General features: G+C 46.9%; 3 protein-coding genes across 7 annotated transcripts in view; 2 read left to right on the forward strand and 1 right to left on the reverse strand.

The window, feature by feature from the left end:
* LOC135220228 (uncharacterized) overlaps nt 1-7,797 on the forward strand; it is a 51,250-nt gene extending 43,453 nt beyond the window's left edge. The window contains exons 5-6 of the mRNA XM_064257498.1: nt 6,475-6,560; nt 6,972-7,797. Coding sequence (XP_064113568.1) covers nt 6,475-6,560; nt 6,972-7,201 — 316 coding nt within the window. The 3' untranslated portion in view covers nt 7,202-7,797. The remainder of the gene's footprint in view (nt 1-6,474; nt 6,561-6,971) is intronic.
* Nucleotides 1-16,303, forward strand: part of LOC135220010 (uncharacterized) — a 397,255-nt gene that overhangs the window by 160,380 nt on the left and 220,572 nt on the right. The gene's annotated exons all lie outside the window — the stretch shown is intronic.
* Nucleotides 1-16,303, reverse strand: part of LOC135219054 (uncharacterized) — a 113,915-nt gene that overhangs the window by 81,215 nt on the left and 16,397 nt on the right. The gene's annotated exons all lie outside the window — the stretch shown is intronic.

The raw sequence follows: 16,303 nt of genomic DNA on the forward strand, positions 1-16,303 counted from the left end.
AATGACAAGGTATTAAGAGCAATCCAACCGTAATCCCAAAGGGATGCGTAATTCGTCACCAAATTCATCAAATCAAAGGTGCAAATGAAGGCCGGGCAAGACAAATAGGAGTTCGCTGTGGATACATCTGTACTCCACCGCGAACGATAAGTGATTGACGTGAGAGGGCAGGTGTGACCGGCCCGTGAGGCAGGGCTACTAGCGGTTGGGCTGGTAACTAGGTAACGAGGGTGTTTGCCAGGAGATTGGCAACACTGATCGTTTTATTTTAACCAAAGATTTGGTAAATTTTTAATAATGATAGGTTCGGGCTGGTAAGTGACCACGGGCTAGTTCAGGTGTTCAGGGGGTGTATTGCAATACAGATTTTTCCTTTGTCAAAATCCTTACTTGGACAGCCATGAAAGCATTTTACTGTATATTAACCAGCTTTCTTTCAAAGCCAGAAAATGTCATTGATATAATTGATAAGATACTCTTGTGAAGATGAAAATTTATCCAGTGATGTGAGATTTCTAATACGATCTTGTGAGTAGCATTCATTCTAGAAGTCTTCAACAGTAATACTGAGGCTGATCACTTGTCATGATGTTAACTCTTACTTTTAAAAACTTTTTTATAAGCCACTGTCTATGGAGTTGGTTTGGACTTTGCAGAACTATTCAGACTTTTCAGAACTAAAGTGCTAAATTAATATATTTTGAATTTGACAAATTTTCTATGACATAATGTAATTAAATAGAGATAAAAGACTGATAAGTCTTCAGAGCTGACAAAAGTACTTAGATGACATTCTGTTCTCATTCTGCTTGGAAATCTTTTAAAATTGATTACTTAAAGAGATCTCCAAAACTTATCATTGCAAGATTTACAATTTTACTGAACCAAGGATGAGACCATAGAGACAAATTTTCACTAGAACTGGACTTGAAGCATCCACAGGATCTATGACTATTCCCTACTGGTATTTGTAACATCAGCCATATGTTGGTTTCTATGTAAGAATAATTCTGTTAAATGTTTGTCTACATTAAGGCTATCAGGATGGCACCCACCCACCCAAAAATATTCACTTGTATGAGAAAATTCTTGCTCACTTACGCTACTTATGAGCTTGTTGAGAAAATCATAAATTCTTGGTAATTTATGTTTATCCTAGCTATGCTTACCTCAAACTACTTTAATAGAAGAATCCTGGATGTCAATCCAGTACCGACCAGAAAAATCTGGTTACCACTTCCACACCTAGCCAGGTACATGCACCGAGGGTCAAGGTTACGCGACCCACGATCTCCAACCTCAGTGCTTTCACTCAACTTGGTTGCCCTAAGGTACTAAGGATGGTAGGGAGGGCCTGAAACCTAAATAGTTTGAGGTAGGTATAGCTAGGAAAAATACAAATTACGTACCAAGAATTTGTGATTTGTTCAGACACCGTATACTTACCTCGAACTACTTTAATAGGAGACCTATCCTTTATGAGGAGGGAGTAGCTTAGGGGAGAACTGGCCCCTGAGGTTGGTCCAGGAGCGTACCCGTAGAGGACCCAGCCCTGCTCGAAGAGAGGCGAGGGGCTGGGAAAGGGTCCGCCAAGGGCGCTGGCTGAAATGGAAGGGTAACTTGGAATAGCGACTGCTACAAGACAATGGTTTGTACTTCTAATTACCACATAAATCCCCCCGCCTTACCTTCAGGTTCGTAGGGTCCCAAAAAAGCTCCCCTGAGGCCAAGGGAGAGGATAAGGAAGGGGGATGGAGGGGCTAGTATAAGGAGGAACAAACATTCATACCACCACTCATACCTCTAGAGTCCCTTGCCCGGTGGAGGCCTAGATCTGCTGTTGGCCCGCCACCACCGGACCAATTTCAAACAAATAGAGTGATTTGTGGGTGCAGTCCAGGTAGTGTGCCGTAAAAGTGGATTGCCTGTTCCACACTCCGGCCCTTAGGATCTGGCTGACTGCTAGGTTCTTAGAGAAGGTCAGGGAGGCCCCAGTGCCCGTGATGTCGTGAGGCCTGGCCCTCTTCGGGAGAGGAATACCCGCTCCTTCGTAGGCTCTCCCGATCGTTTCTCTTAGCCAGAAGGAGAGGGTTTTCTTAGAGACTGCCTTCTTCTCCCGGCCATTAGACACGAACAGGTTCCTAATGGCTGGGTGGTCCAGACACAAGAACAGATCCCGAGGATTGTCTGATCTGGCGATGGTGGGGATTGAGAACTCCACAAACCTGTCATCCACGATTGAGGGGTTCTGTGTCTTAGCCACAAAGGAGGGTACATACAGAAAGATGAGCTCTTTCCACCCCTTCGAGTGGGAAACCAAGTAGGAAAGGCCATGAAGTTCTCCCACCCTCTTGGTGGAAGCCAATGCCAGAAGGAAGACCGTCTTCAGCATCAGCTCCCTGTCCAAGATCCTTGAGGGGTTCGAAAGGGAGCTTCCTCAGGGCATCCAGCACCCTTGCGACGTCCCACTGTGGTGCCTTCAAGGCACTGGGGGGGCAAGGCTGCTTGAAGCTCCTGATTAGCATTGACAGGTGCCTGGAATTCCACAAATCCAACCCTTTCAGGAGGAAGACCTGGCCCAGGGCGGCCCTAACTCCCTTCACGGCTGCTATCGAGAGGCCTTTGTCCAGTCTCAGGTGTACCAGGAAGTCTGCTATGTGGGGAATCTTGGCCTGCAGAGGCTTGAGACCCCTCTCTCTGCACCAGACCCTGAACACCAACCATTTTGCCTAGTAGATGGCTGCGGATGACTTCCTCAGATACCCCAACATCTGTGAGGACACTCTCTGAGAGTAGCCCTCCTACTTAACAACCGGTTGATAGTCTCCACCCGTGAAAGGATAGGGCCTGGAGATCTCAGGAACAGCCTGAGGGGCAACCTCCAAGGACCCTGCACCGTTAGGGCCTGGAGATCTGAGAACCACTCTCTGTCCGGCCACCAATGTCATTTGAGCACCTCTTGACTTTCTCAGTCGGTTCAGAACTTGTATTAATACCCCGTAGGGTGGGAATGTGTACACGTCCAGCCCATCCCACGGGTACTGGAACGCGTCCTCCCAGGCCGCTGCTGGGTCGGGCACCAGGGAGCAGAATACTGGGAGCATTGCGTTTAGCCTTGTCGTAAACAGGTCCAGGGAGGGGGAGCCCCACATCCAGTTTAGCTCTGCCGCTACCTCGAGGTGAAGGGACCATTCTGACCCTTTCACCTATCCCTGCCTGCTTAGCCCATCTGTGATCACGTTCCTCTCACCTGGAATGAACCTTGCTGTCAGGGTCATGCCTATGCTTGCAGCCAACCCCTGGATAGACTCTGTGAGATCGCACAGGTAATGGGACTTTAGTCCACCCTGCTTCTCAGCATAGGCCACCACCGTGGCATTGTCACACATCAGAGCTATCACCTGGTTCCTGATTCTGTGCCCTCTGGATTGGAGTTGATGTGGAGCTGCCTCTCCTGCTCCAATCAGACCCCTTCCCTCGTCTCGGACAGTAGGTGGTCCCCCCATCCCTCCTTCGATGCCTCCGTGAACAGGAGCATCTCCAGAGAGAGGTCCGAGAGGGGAACCCCTCAGAGGGTGTTTGACCGGTCCAACCACCACCAGAGGGCCTCCCTGTTGTCCTGCGAGGGGAGAATGAGCTTCTAAAAAGGATCTTCCTTTGGGACCAGTCTTCCTTCAGGTTCCAGTGGACAGGCCTCAACTTCAGCCTACCTTAGGGGACCAGGTTCTCCAGGGAGACTAGATGACCCAGGAGTCTCTGCCACTCCCTCGCTGGGAGGGGAGAGTCCTGCAAGAAAGGACAAGCTATCCTCCGCAGTTGGCTAGTCTGTCCTCGGAGGGGAAGGCCCTGGCCGCTCGTGTCCAGATCCATCCCCATGTACGCCATCCTGGTGGTTGGGACCAAATGGGATTTCTCCCAATTCAGGACTATGCCTAGCCTCGAGCAGAGGGCCAGGAGTTCGTCCCTCTGCTTCTCTAAGGCCTCCCTTGGGGAGGAAAGCAACAATCAATCATCCAGGCACTGCAGGAGACAGATCCCCCTCCTGTGAGCCCAGGAGGACACAAGGGAGAACAGTCTGGTGAACACCTGCAGCACTGTGGACAGACCGAAGCAGAGGGTCCTGATGCGTAAGTACCTCCTGATGGATGGGTGCACCGGGATCTTCAAGTATGTGTCCTTTAGGTCCAGGGACAACATGAAGTCCCCTTCCCTCAGGGCCTTCAAGACCATCCTCGGGGTCTCCATTTTGAAGGGGGTCTTGCGGATGAATGTGTTCAGAATCGACAGGCATATGACCAGCCTCCATCCCCCGAGGACTTCTCCACCAGGAGGAGGCAACTGAAGAACCCGGGGGATGTGTTCCGCCCCACCTGCTGGAAGGCTCCTCTTTCTCCAGCAAAGTCCAGAATCCTGACCGTAAAGCTTCCCCCTGACTGGGGTCCCTGGGCTGGAAGGACCGTGTTCCTGGTACCCCTGTCAGAGGGCGGCCTTCCCGTGGCGCCCTGCCCTTTCAAGGCACTCTGGAGAGCGTCCTGGACGAACGCCTCGTTATCATCCTCCAGATGGCCAGGGGGGCCCCTGGATGAATGGAGGGGGGAAAAAGCTGGTGAAGCAGGGTGGCTCCAACCAGGGGCTGCCAGGGGGGATGGGAGCTCCTCTAGACAGGGAGCCTCAGACCGAAGTAGCAGGGCCATCATGGGACACCCACTAGTCCGGGCTTGCCCCTCCCCCACAACTTCAACAGGAGAGGCCGAACGGCTCCACCTCCTCCACTAGGCGGAAGAAGGGGGAGGAATGTCAAGGAATGGAGCCTGCCCGGCATGAGCGCCTTCACTTCGCTCTCCACCTCCCCATACGGGAGGACCTATCAGAGTCAGTGGACTCCCAGGGAAGGAGTAATACTTGGGAGTGGGGGGTCTCTCTTGCTCTTGGTCGGGGGAGAGGGTTTCGAAAGTCTTGGCCTGGTCGGGGGCAACAGCACCTGGGGGGGGGGGGGGGGGCTTCACCTTGGGGAGCGTCCCAGCCCTCAGCTCGACCTCCAGGGAAGAGCAGGACATCTCCCAATCCTGAAAATCATCCTCCCTGAGAGGAGATCTGAAAGGGGTTTGGGGGTTACCAGACCAGGACCGGGACAGAAACTCCGACGACCCTGTCAGCTCTCGCTGCCTCCTGTGGCAGGCTAACTCCTTGGGGGAGGTGAAGGGGAGCGCAGAAAAGGTGGAAGATAACCTGACTGAAGTGGACGTAGCACTCAGCTCCGTGGCCACGCTCACTGACGAGGGGTGAGCCGTGGGCCCCGGCGCAGAGAGAGCTGGGTTCCCCAGCACGGAGTGAGCCGTACTCCCTGGAGCGGGGAGAGCCATGCTCCCCGGAGCAGGGACAGCCACGCTCCCTGGAGTGGGGTGAGCTGCATACACCGAGCGGAGAGCCAATGCTAACACCTCAGCCGCGAAGACCCCTGAAGGTTGAAGCAGGACCACACTTTGTGCAGGAAGCCATCGTCCCTGGGCGGCACAACCTGTATAGGAGACACGGACTCATCAGGCTCTGCAAATGGGCAGAGGCCTGGCAACGAACTCACCTAGGTCGCTGGGAGGGAACAGGGGAAGCCTTTAGCAGAGAAACTGGTTATGGGGCAGGTCTAGTCAACAAGGGCTCCTCCAAGCGTGACTTTTTCAAGGGAGACCTGCCCTTCTTCTTCCTCTTGGAAAAGGGGCCAACTTCCACTGGAAGGGAGGCCAGGATACATATTCTGGACACATGGACTCTGGTGAGCAGGGGCCACCACAACATGAGTTACACAAAAAGTGGGGGTCAATCTTCTTAGAAGACAAGAAAGCCCCACACGACTTACCCTCTGAAGGGCCTGGACAGCGGTGCTGAGGAGTGTCAGACTCCTTGAGAGAAGGCACAAAGCACACACACACATTTGGGGGAGAGAAGACTCTCACACACAAGGGAAACACACCAAGGGAATCAGGCCGGTACACGGACGCAAGCTGACGTGTGTAGAAGGGTCAGTGACCAGGAAAGCACTGAGGTCAGAGGTCGTTGCTCGCGTAGCCCTGACCCTCGGGGCATGTACATGGCTAGGTGTGGGAGGGGTAACTGGATTTTTCTGGTCAGCACCGGATTGACATCCAGGATTCTTCTATTAAAGTAGTTGGAGGTAAGTATATAGCATTGGAACAAACATTGACTTCAAATCCTCCAAAGAAAGAATTATAATATGCGTAGCCATAAATTAGGAGAATCCTTTGGCATCCACAGACTTCAACTAAAAGTGGCAATACCTGTGATAAATCAAGCAGGAAAACCATTAAACTTATCATCCCAGACACATTTGAGGCAAACAGGTCACAAAAAGGCTTTAATAAACACTGATCATCTCTCAGTATCCAAAAATTACACATTACATCATTCACAATATTCCAACTTTTTAACTAGTTCTTTAATATTTTTTCTCCTTGACAGGTCCCGTGGTCTAGAACTAGTCATGGATTCAGCTGTCATTAAGGGAAGGAAACACTTCAATTATCAACTTGGAGAAACTGGCTCTAGTAAGTCCGCAAAAGTTGCTTATGTGTTTTACGATTTTCTTTAAATGTTAATAACATCAAAAATTTTGTGAGTTCTAGTCAAATCACATTACAAAACCAAAGTCAATTAAGCCTAAGATTTTTACATGGAAAAGTCCATGAAAGCAGCTCAAGTTACTTAAAATACTTACCCTAAACAAACAACAATCTAAATTACTTATGCACGTTAGTAAACTAAATCAATGGAAGGCAAGTCCATAAACTACAGCACTATGTACGGTAATCGAAAAGTAGTTATTTCAACACATCACAACCCCATTTTATATGAAGGCAATCCCCGATTATCAACAAAATAATTTTATTTACATGATTACTATTATCTTGACAGAAAGCCTATATATTGACCTTCTCTTCTCTTCTCTTCACCCTCAGGAGAACGCTGGACATTGTGGGTTGGAGGCAGGAAAGATGATGAAGGAAAATGGGAATGGATTGATGGAATTCCAGTACCTAGCTTCCTTTGGAGTAAAAATCAACCTCGGACATATGACCAGGACTCTATACCGGCAGGAACCTGCATGGCTATTCATGGATTTTCTGAATACTACGGAACTGCTCTGCCTTGTCATCACAGACGTCGCTTTGTTTGCCAGAAAATGTAAATTTCCAGAGATCACCACACTCAGAAGAGCTTTTTCGGGCTGTATCCAACAAATCTGTCTACAGGAACTTCAGCTACTTTAAGCCCTACCTATATGAAAAATAAAAAAAAAATTCAAAGGAGAGACTTTTAAACTACTTTGATCCATGTTAGACACCAGTTTAATTTGTATATGTGGTTCAGAATGTATTTTGGTACCTTGAGCGCAATTTTAATTTTCAAATTCATTTCCAAAATATACTAGTGAAAGTTAAGATACATTCTGTAAACTACAGAAAATTATAAGAACTATATTAGATAGATGATATCAACAGAATATTCCTCAGACCTTAAATGAACAAGTTAGAATAGAATTTAATAAGTATTCTTCTCTATTTTGCTACTCACTAGAAATGTTGTTTATACTGTGACTATATATTCAATATATATTTCTTTTAACTGCTGTAAGTAGTATCTTGCTTTAACTACTATACGTAGTATCTTGCCGACAAATTGAGTTGTCTTGTAATCCCATACTATTATATATGTGCATATATATATGTAGCAGACTACTGTAATCCCATATTGAATAAATATATAAAAAAAATTTATAACCAATTGAGCTTTGGTCTCTTGCCAAAGTGAGTCAAAGTGAGTCCCTTTCATTTCAAATTTTAGTTGATTTATTCTGAGTCTACTTATGCATCCTGAATATTCAGTTTTATAACTGACAAGAGAAGTGTACACATTCACACATACATATATGTGTGTATGTCTATAATATATATATATGTTTTATATATATATATATATATATATATTATATATATATATATATATATATATATATATCTATATATATATATCTCATAACAATGTATATATGTATGTGTTTATATTTATATATATGTGTTGTTGTCTATAATATATATATAAGTATATATATATATATATATATATATATATATATAATATATATATTATATATATATATAGATATATATATATATATATATTAATATAATGATATATGTATGTGATATATATATGTATATATACTATATATATATATATATATATATATATACTGTAATATGTATGTGTTATGTAATATGTATTTTTTTTCAACAGCTATTTTGAAATTATCTTCAAAGAAGAAATAAACAAAATTATGTGAGAAGACCAAAATGCTAGCTGAGGGCCACAGGACAATGGAAAGGGCCCTAAGCATGAATCCCAGGAACACTACAAGGATCCCTTTGATATTGGGCTGCGTGGTGAGGGGGGGGGGAATTACTTCTTTGTATTGGTGGTCTATTCTTTAAAGCAAAGAGCTTCTAGTAGAGAAGCAACCAGTGATGTCTGTCTATAATCTTAGTCTCAGCAACAAGTCTCTCTTGTGAGGCATTGTCCTTGTTAGTCCCACGGGTACCTTGTAATGGTTAAGTTTAGAGGGTAGGTAAAGTACCTCACCAGAAAAATACTCATCACAATACCATACGTATGTGCACAGCTTTGTGCAGCCAAAAGTCCTCACTTTGGCAAGTGTCTTATATCAAATTGGTCAGACTGAGTTCAGCTGGTCAACGGATTTTTTTTCTTGGGAGTAGATATTTCATCTTCTTAGAACGATGGCACTTCATACAACAGTTTTCACTGTTGTGTTGACAGCAAATGAATGGTGTTGGAGAAAATTTTCAAAACACTTTTGTCTGTTTTCTAGGGATTGCTCTCGCTGTTCACCTCATTGTCATGATTACTTCAATCTTTTTAAGAAGATTTTCTGATGACCCTCCTACCAGTGATTGTTTGTTTGTATTGTTTGTAATGTGTTTTTACGTTGTATGGAACCAGTGGTTATTCAGCAATGGGACCAACGGCTTTACGTGATTTCCGAACCACGTCGAAAGTGAACTTCTATCACCAGAAACCACCGGTGATTGATAAGCTATCATCCACAAGCTGTTGAGCAACTCTGTAGAGTTCCCTCAGTGTAGTTGCTTAACTACTACTACAGCAGAGGACATAGTAGGTTAAAGCACTGGTGGTTGACTCAATGTAACCTGAGTAGCACTACCTAGTATTGTAGTAGTTCCTGAGTTTGTGGCTTATACATATCATGAGGTAAGTTTGTATCCTGATACCAATACTCTTCACTAGGCTAATGTCAAAAATGGGAAGCTGGTCATCAGTATTCACTATCTGACTTCTCTTCAAAGGCATCAGTGAGACACAGAAAGGCTTCATCATCTGATATCTTCACAAATGAACTTTCAACATATGTACCTGACTACTATATACATTTGGGGTATCCACCTCACTGAGGCTTCCTCTTCGGAGGCATCCGATGAAGAAGTTTCCAATGAGCACCCCTAAATGAAGGCCCCCAAGGCAATGCCATCAATTTGCTAGTATAACTTTCCTCTTTGGCATCTGATAGGGGTTCTTCAGGATGTTGCAGAAAGAGTGGGGTCATCATCATGCACTTTGTTCAGGGTGTACCTGCTCCTTTCAACAACCACATTTGAGTAGAGGGACTTCACATACAGTGAGGCTATGATGCCCTTGGATGTGTTATTACAAATCAACTTCAAAATCAGGCAATGCTATAGTGGAAGGTAATGACTGGCATCATATGTGCCATTACTGTGCAAAGTGATAGGTAGGCTTGAAGATCTGTTTAATTACTAGATATAGTGGATTCTCCAGTCATATGGGTCTTCATGTTGCCATACAAATAATTGAGGTCAAAATCCTCTGCTATCTTGGGAAGTTTGCTGTCAATCCCAACAATAAGCTTATCTGTCCACCTCACTGGAGATCTTGAATTTCACCACAAGCAGGAGTGAGAGTGAGACATGCATCATAAACAAGTAATCCTTTCTTTCCAAGAAGGGACAATTGGGAATCTTATTAGCCTGGTGAATAGTTACATTCAGTCTGGAATAAAACTTTGTGGTCACACTGATGCGTTATCACCCCAAGACTCTAGTAATAAATTATCCTCTCAACTCACTGAGGATAAGAACTGCAGGAAGGGTGGTATCAAGGGGTCCTACTCTACCTCTCAAGATGAGAATGTTGCCAAATAAGACTTCAAAGACTTCAAGCTCAAATCTACTTAGATTCAGCCAGCCTTGCCATCAAGGACTCTTGCTCTTCAGTAGCCTGTAAACCCCTGCTAAAATCATTTCAGGCACTGAGATGACTTACAAAGGGGACATCAATTCACGCATATGTTCAATAATTCTACCTGATCTTTTGAGAAGGGGATGCTTGCCAGGTCTAGGAAGCCATCCTTCTGGTTTCCACTTTGAGGTTACTAATGTTACTTAGAGTATATGAAAACCCAAAAGGTGGAGGAATCCACTACACTTCGTAATTAGCCAGATCCCCAAACGAACCTATTAACTGACTAAAACACTGGCACATACTGTCATGCCTTTCATTCCTTCCTCCTGCAGCATCATCTCTTCTGCCAAGTTTCCAAAGCTGATCTGCAATGACAAAAAATGGTCATCAAAGTTTCACTAGATGGGGTTTCCATATTCATACATGCTCAACAACAGGATCATCAAATAAATTATGAAAAACAAGTTTGAAAACCAACTAACTCCTCTACTAATATCCTGGAGGCGACACTAAATTTCATTATGGCCTGCATCACGGATGAAGTCTTCAGTGGGTTGGACACACTCACTATATAATGCAGATATGTTGACAATACATTTGTGAAAATAATCCAGCAATGACATCATTCTACAACTTGATGATCTAATGCACAGTAGTGACAGGAAGATAGAAGCCTTTGTATATGTTATAACCAACAAGTTCTTACGGAATGCAAGGGACGGGGCAATGCCCCTGACCTCGTGAGCTCTCGGACAAAGTGTACTGGTGTGGTCGCCAGCAGCAGGGTATGTATACCTTCTTGATTTTCTCACAAAGATAGAAAGATACAGTGCTCTTGGACACTTCTTTTTGGAACTTCTGGTGCTAACGAAGAGTCATCGACACTCAGGCCAGAGACATCATGTCCTCTTCTGGTAGCACCATAGTGCTCTAATGGGACAAAGAAGCATCTCGACTGGATCATCATCCACAAAGTCACTGAGGGAGGGGATGGTGAAGGACTCAAATCTAGCATCAGGGACTGATGAATTCTGAGTCTTTGCTACAAAGTTAGGGAGGAAATCGAGCATAACCGATCCCAATCCCCTTGAGTGTTTTACATAAAAAGAACGATCATGCAGTTATCCAACTCTTTTCGTTGATGCCAGGGCTGACAGAAAGACAGTCTTGAGGGTCAGATCCCTTTCTGAGGACTCTTGAAGGGGTTCATAAGGGGCACGAGACAGGCTCTGTAACACAAGAGTCATGTCCCACTCAGGAGGCCTGAGATCCCTAGATGGGCAAGACCTCTCAAAGCTCCTTATGAGTAATATCTCCAAGGAGGATGAGATATCATTACCCTTCAACTTCAAGACTAGGGCCTGGGGGCAGCCCTGTAGCCTTTTACAACTGAGACATAAAGGCACTTCTCTCGGTGAAATAAGACGAGGGAACCCATGACCTGCTGAAGGGTGGCTCTGGCCGGAGAGATACCCCCTCTACGACACCAACCCCAGAAGACGGCCCACTTTCCCTGGTATACCGCTGCACAAGACTGTCCGAGGTATCCTGCCATTTCTGTTGCTGCTCGGCAAGAAAAGCCTCTTGCTTGCAAGAGATGGTGGATAACCTCCAGCTGTGAAGACACATGGACAACACTGCTTGGTGGTACCGTTCGATGTGTGGCTGGCACAGCTGGTTCTGCCATGGGAGAATCTCTCTCAGTGCCTTGGAGAGAAGAGCCAAACAGCCTTGCCACCAGAATCATCCAAAGATTTGGAGTGATCAGTGCCCTGCCAGTCACTGCTTGAATCAGGCAGAACAGGAGAAAGGCATATGCTTTGAGGTTGTCCCATGGATGTTGGAATGCATCCTCATCAACGGCCAATGGGTCCAGAACAATGGAGCAGGAGGTCTCTAGCTTCCTGCTGAACTGGGTAGCGAACAAGTCTACAACTGGACACCCCCATAGGCTGGAAAACCTTCCGCCATGTCTTGGTGAAGGGACCACTCTGTCCCTACCCCTGATCCTGGCAGCTGAGCTTGTCTTCTACCACATTCCTCTTGCCTGGAATGTATCTGGCTGACAGTTCTATTAAGTGTGCTATTGCCCACTCATACACCTGTACTGTCAGCTGATGAAACTTGAGAGAGGTGAGTCCTCCTTGCTTGTTGATGTATCCCACAGTGTCCAATCATACATTACTGAAACTGGTGAAGATCCAGGAAGGCTGCCTTGAGTTAATAGACGTTGATGTGAAGGTGCTTGTCTTGAGGGTCCCACACCCCTGCAGTCAGCAACTCCTCCAGGTGTGCACCCCATCCCTTGGCCGATACATCCGCAAACAGAAGCATGTCTGGAAGGGCAGTGGCGAGTTCCACTCCTATTATGAGGTTCCTTTCATCAAGCCACCAGTCCAAGTCTTCTCTCACCTCTTGCGAGAGGGGGATGAGAAAAGACTAATGGTTGCAGGACTGAGACCAGCACTCCCTCAGTCTCCGCTGGAGAGACCAAAGGTGAAGCCACCCTTGAGGGACCAACTTCTCCAAGGATGACAGTTGACCTATCCTGACCTGCCAGAGCTGAGCAGGCTGATACTGTCGTGAGAGGAACTGCCTCACTGCCTCCCTAAACCTGCTAACATGAGAGTCCAAGGGGAAGACTCTTGCTGCTACCATGTCTATCAGCATGCCCAGGTACAATGTCCTCTGCTTGGACTTGAAATCCTACTTCTCATGATTTATCAGGATCCCTAGTCACTACAAAACTCGAGGAGTCAATCCCTGCCCTGTGGCAACTGCGAGCTCGCCAGGACACCTCAGTAAATGTATCCTGTGCCAATGTGCCCAGGCAGAGACCAGGTGGAACACTCTCGTGAACACCTGGGGTGCTGTCAAGAGCCCGAAACAGAGTGCCCTGAATTAGGAGACAGTCTCTCCGAGGATGAAGCGGAGGTATTTCAGAAGGACTTTTGGATGGGAATCTGGAAATATGCATCCTTCAAGTCCAACGTAAGCATGAAGTCGTTCTCCCTGATAGAGGCAAGCTCTGTTCATGTTGTCTCCATCTTGAACCAAGTCTGGCAAATGAATCGGTTCAGGGAAGAAAGGTCCATGACCAGTCTATACCCAGCTGTAGAATCCTGGGGACCAGCCCAACACGACTTCTACAGTGTCCATGCTCAGCAGCATCTTCTCGACTTCTTCCACTGGTGCATCAGCAACCCTATTACGTATGATGGTAGCCAGACCGGGTGGTTGGTGAATGGTAGCAGAAACTCAAAGGGGGAGTGGATATCCCTTCCAAGGACATCTACAACCCATGCCTCTGCTTCATGTTGCTGCCATATTGCCCAATGGCTCAACAGTCAGCCCCCACCAGCGGCAGCAGCTGGAGGGGAACACTAATCCTAGTTTTCCTTTCTTCTTCTTACCCTTAAGCCCCCTTTCCCGAAGGCAAGGAGGGCTGAAAGGGATATGATGTCACTCCCTTTGAAGAGGAAGAAGGCTGGATTGTTCTTAGGGTTACCTTAGAAGAGTTTGTCGTCTTCGGGGCTGAGGAGGTGCTAGCTAGACTTGAGGGTCTAGCCGCAGTGGAACACAAAGAGCCAGAGGTATTCGCCACTGCCTGGTGGACAAGCCAGTCTTTGTTGTAATCCCTGTGCTTGTCTACTGCATCATCCAACTGTTCTCTGTTGAAGAGAGAGGTGGAATCAAGGAACAGTCCGATTCAGAGCCAAAGGACCTCATGACTCGAGAGAGGACAGCGTTGTGTCTTTTGAGCACTAGGTTTGCCCACAAGTTTGCCATCTGGTGGGGCAGGTAGGAGATAGCCCTACTACCAGACTGGCACGGTCTCCTGAAAGCCGAGTCTTCCCCTGGGACAATGGCCCCGGGGGAAGGTCAAACCAGGAGATTGACTGAAGAGCTGCCATCGCGGTAGCCTCCTGCTGACCGAGAGATACACTCTCACTTGTCAGGTGCTGCAGTAACAGACTGGGACCCAGGCGAACCAGGTCCGGGTCCACCTACTTCGTCGGTAAAGTTCTCTCTGAGGGTGTGTAGAAGTGCCTCTGGTGAGGTTGAGGAGGAGGATGCAACTTGTCTGAATAATTAGACCTGAGAGAATTTTCTTGTCCAGAAACAAAACCACTCACCTGGTCCACTACATTTTCCTTCAAGGACGACTACGGCAGCCCCATTGAGACCCTGGATTCCCCCTTGTGTACCCAAAAGGCTTCGAGGCAAGAGGAGTGTTCACCATTAGAGGAGGCCATAGTTGCTTCCCTGAGATAGCTATGCTGACATATCAGTGCTATGATCTTTGCAAAGGTCCTCTGAATCTCAGGGGTGTCCGAGTCTCTGGGCAAAGGGCCCTCAATCCCTTCAAGAGACCAGTCCTCCCGATCAACTCTCCCCTGGGGGAGAACCTCACCAGACTCCCAAGATCCTTCCTCAATGACACAGGCATATGTCCGGTTGGGCCCTATAACCCCTCCAAGAACATAAGTCCCCCACCCTGGATCCTGAGGAGAACACTCCAAAAGGTTTCCTACTATTTGCCTCACCCCTCCCGGTGTAGCCCAAGGAAGTAGAAGGAATAGGAGAGGAGGATCAGATGCTCACATTCCTTCTAACAGCACCACTGTCAGAAGAAATGAGCTGCATCCTGGTGTTAACCAGCAGTGACAACAAGGATATGGGTCTAGAATAGCACGGTTGCCTAAGTGAGAAGCTCTTCCAATGAAAATGCAGAGGTTCTCGCCTTGCTGCAGCAGCATCATGGCTACCAGCAACACAGCTAGCAGCCTGGCGAGCCCATGCATCATCCTCACAACACACCCCAGCCCTCTTCAAGATCGAAACCATGTGTGAAGAGGGCTGTGCAGGGGACCTCCTCTTAGTTTCTCCAAATGCCTTGTCCCCAGGAACAGTGATATTGACCCTAGCCCCTGAAGAAGAGCCAAGCTTGGTCTTCACAGGTGGGCCCGAGCCATGGTTCGGTCCCTGCTCTCGCCCCGTGCCACTGCCATGGCAAGAAGACTCCCCATCCTTGACTGTGGATGTACGCCATCCCTTAGGCAGTCATATATTCGGAGATGCTTGCAAACAAGACTCTGACATGGTCCCTGCCCCTCGAGCAGCACCCTTGGGAGCAGAGGCTGGAGAACAAACCTTAGTTCGAGCTCCAGAGGCTCCCAAGACCCTGGTCCCTGGGGACAGTGTCTTGGTTCCCACTCCCAAAGAAGTGGGAGAGCCAGCGAGAGAGCCAACTGCTTCTCCCATGGAGGACCCTAAGAAGTATTTGAAATAAAAGGAACTCACTAGCCCATAGGAAGAGGCTTAAGGTCTATTCAAGAACTGCTGATGAGGGTGGAGTGACCTGCAACAGAATACCTGTACACTTGCAAACCTCCAACGTCCAGAAGAGAAGGAGGCTCGAAGAAAGTGTCACTACACTGACTGAAGAAGACATCAAGAGGATTCAGTAAAGATATATAATGTAGAAGAAAACACTAACTATGGCAACATAGGAAGAGAAGCGATAAGGAGAACCAGACCAATTAAGACCCGAATAAATAAAATAAAAGCAAAGGAGCAGTCAATACTAGTGAACAAGACAAAAGGTTTATAATAACACAAATATGACAATTTGTCCAAAATTGCATTTTCCTAACTATACAAACCTGAGGTCCTTTTACAATAGGAAGGTAACTAGCGGCAGCTGGATAGGTCGTAAGCTTTCGAACAAGGGGTTCGGTAGTTAACTGCTTGTCCGACAGGCGCGCGCAAAGCGCGACTGGGAGGTAAACAAATCACTTTTGCTTTTGGCCCAAGCAAAAACTGCAGAGTGAGGGGTGGCATGAGGTGGGACTATGTGTAAAAGGACCTCAGGTTTGTATAGTTAGGAAAAATGCAATTTTGGACAAATTGTCATTTGTTCCGACACGGCATACAAACCTTCGGTCCTTTTACAATAGGAAGACTCACTTCTTGGTGAGGAAATTCTGGA

This window comes from Macrobrachium nipponense, chromosome 1, assembly GCF_015104395.2.
Source record: "Macrobrachium nipponense isolate FS-2020 chromosome 1, ASM1510439v2, whole genome shotgun sequence".
Taxonomy (NCBI): Eukaryota; Metazoa; Arthropoda; class Malacostraca; order Decapoda; family Palaemonidae; genus Macrobrachium; species Macrobrachium nipponense.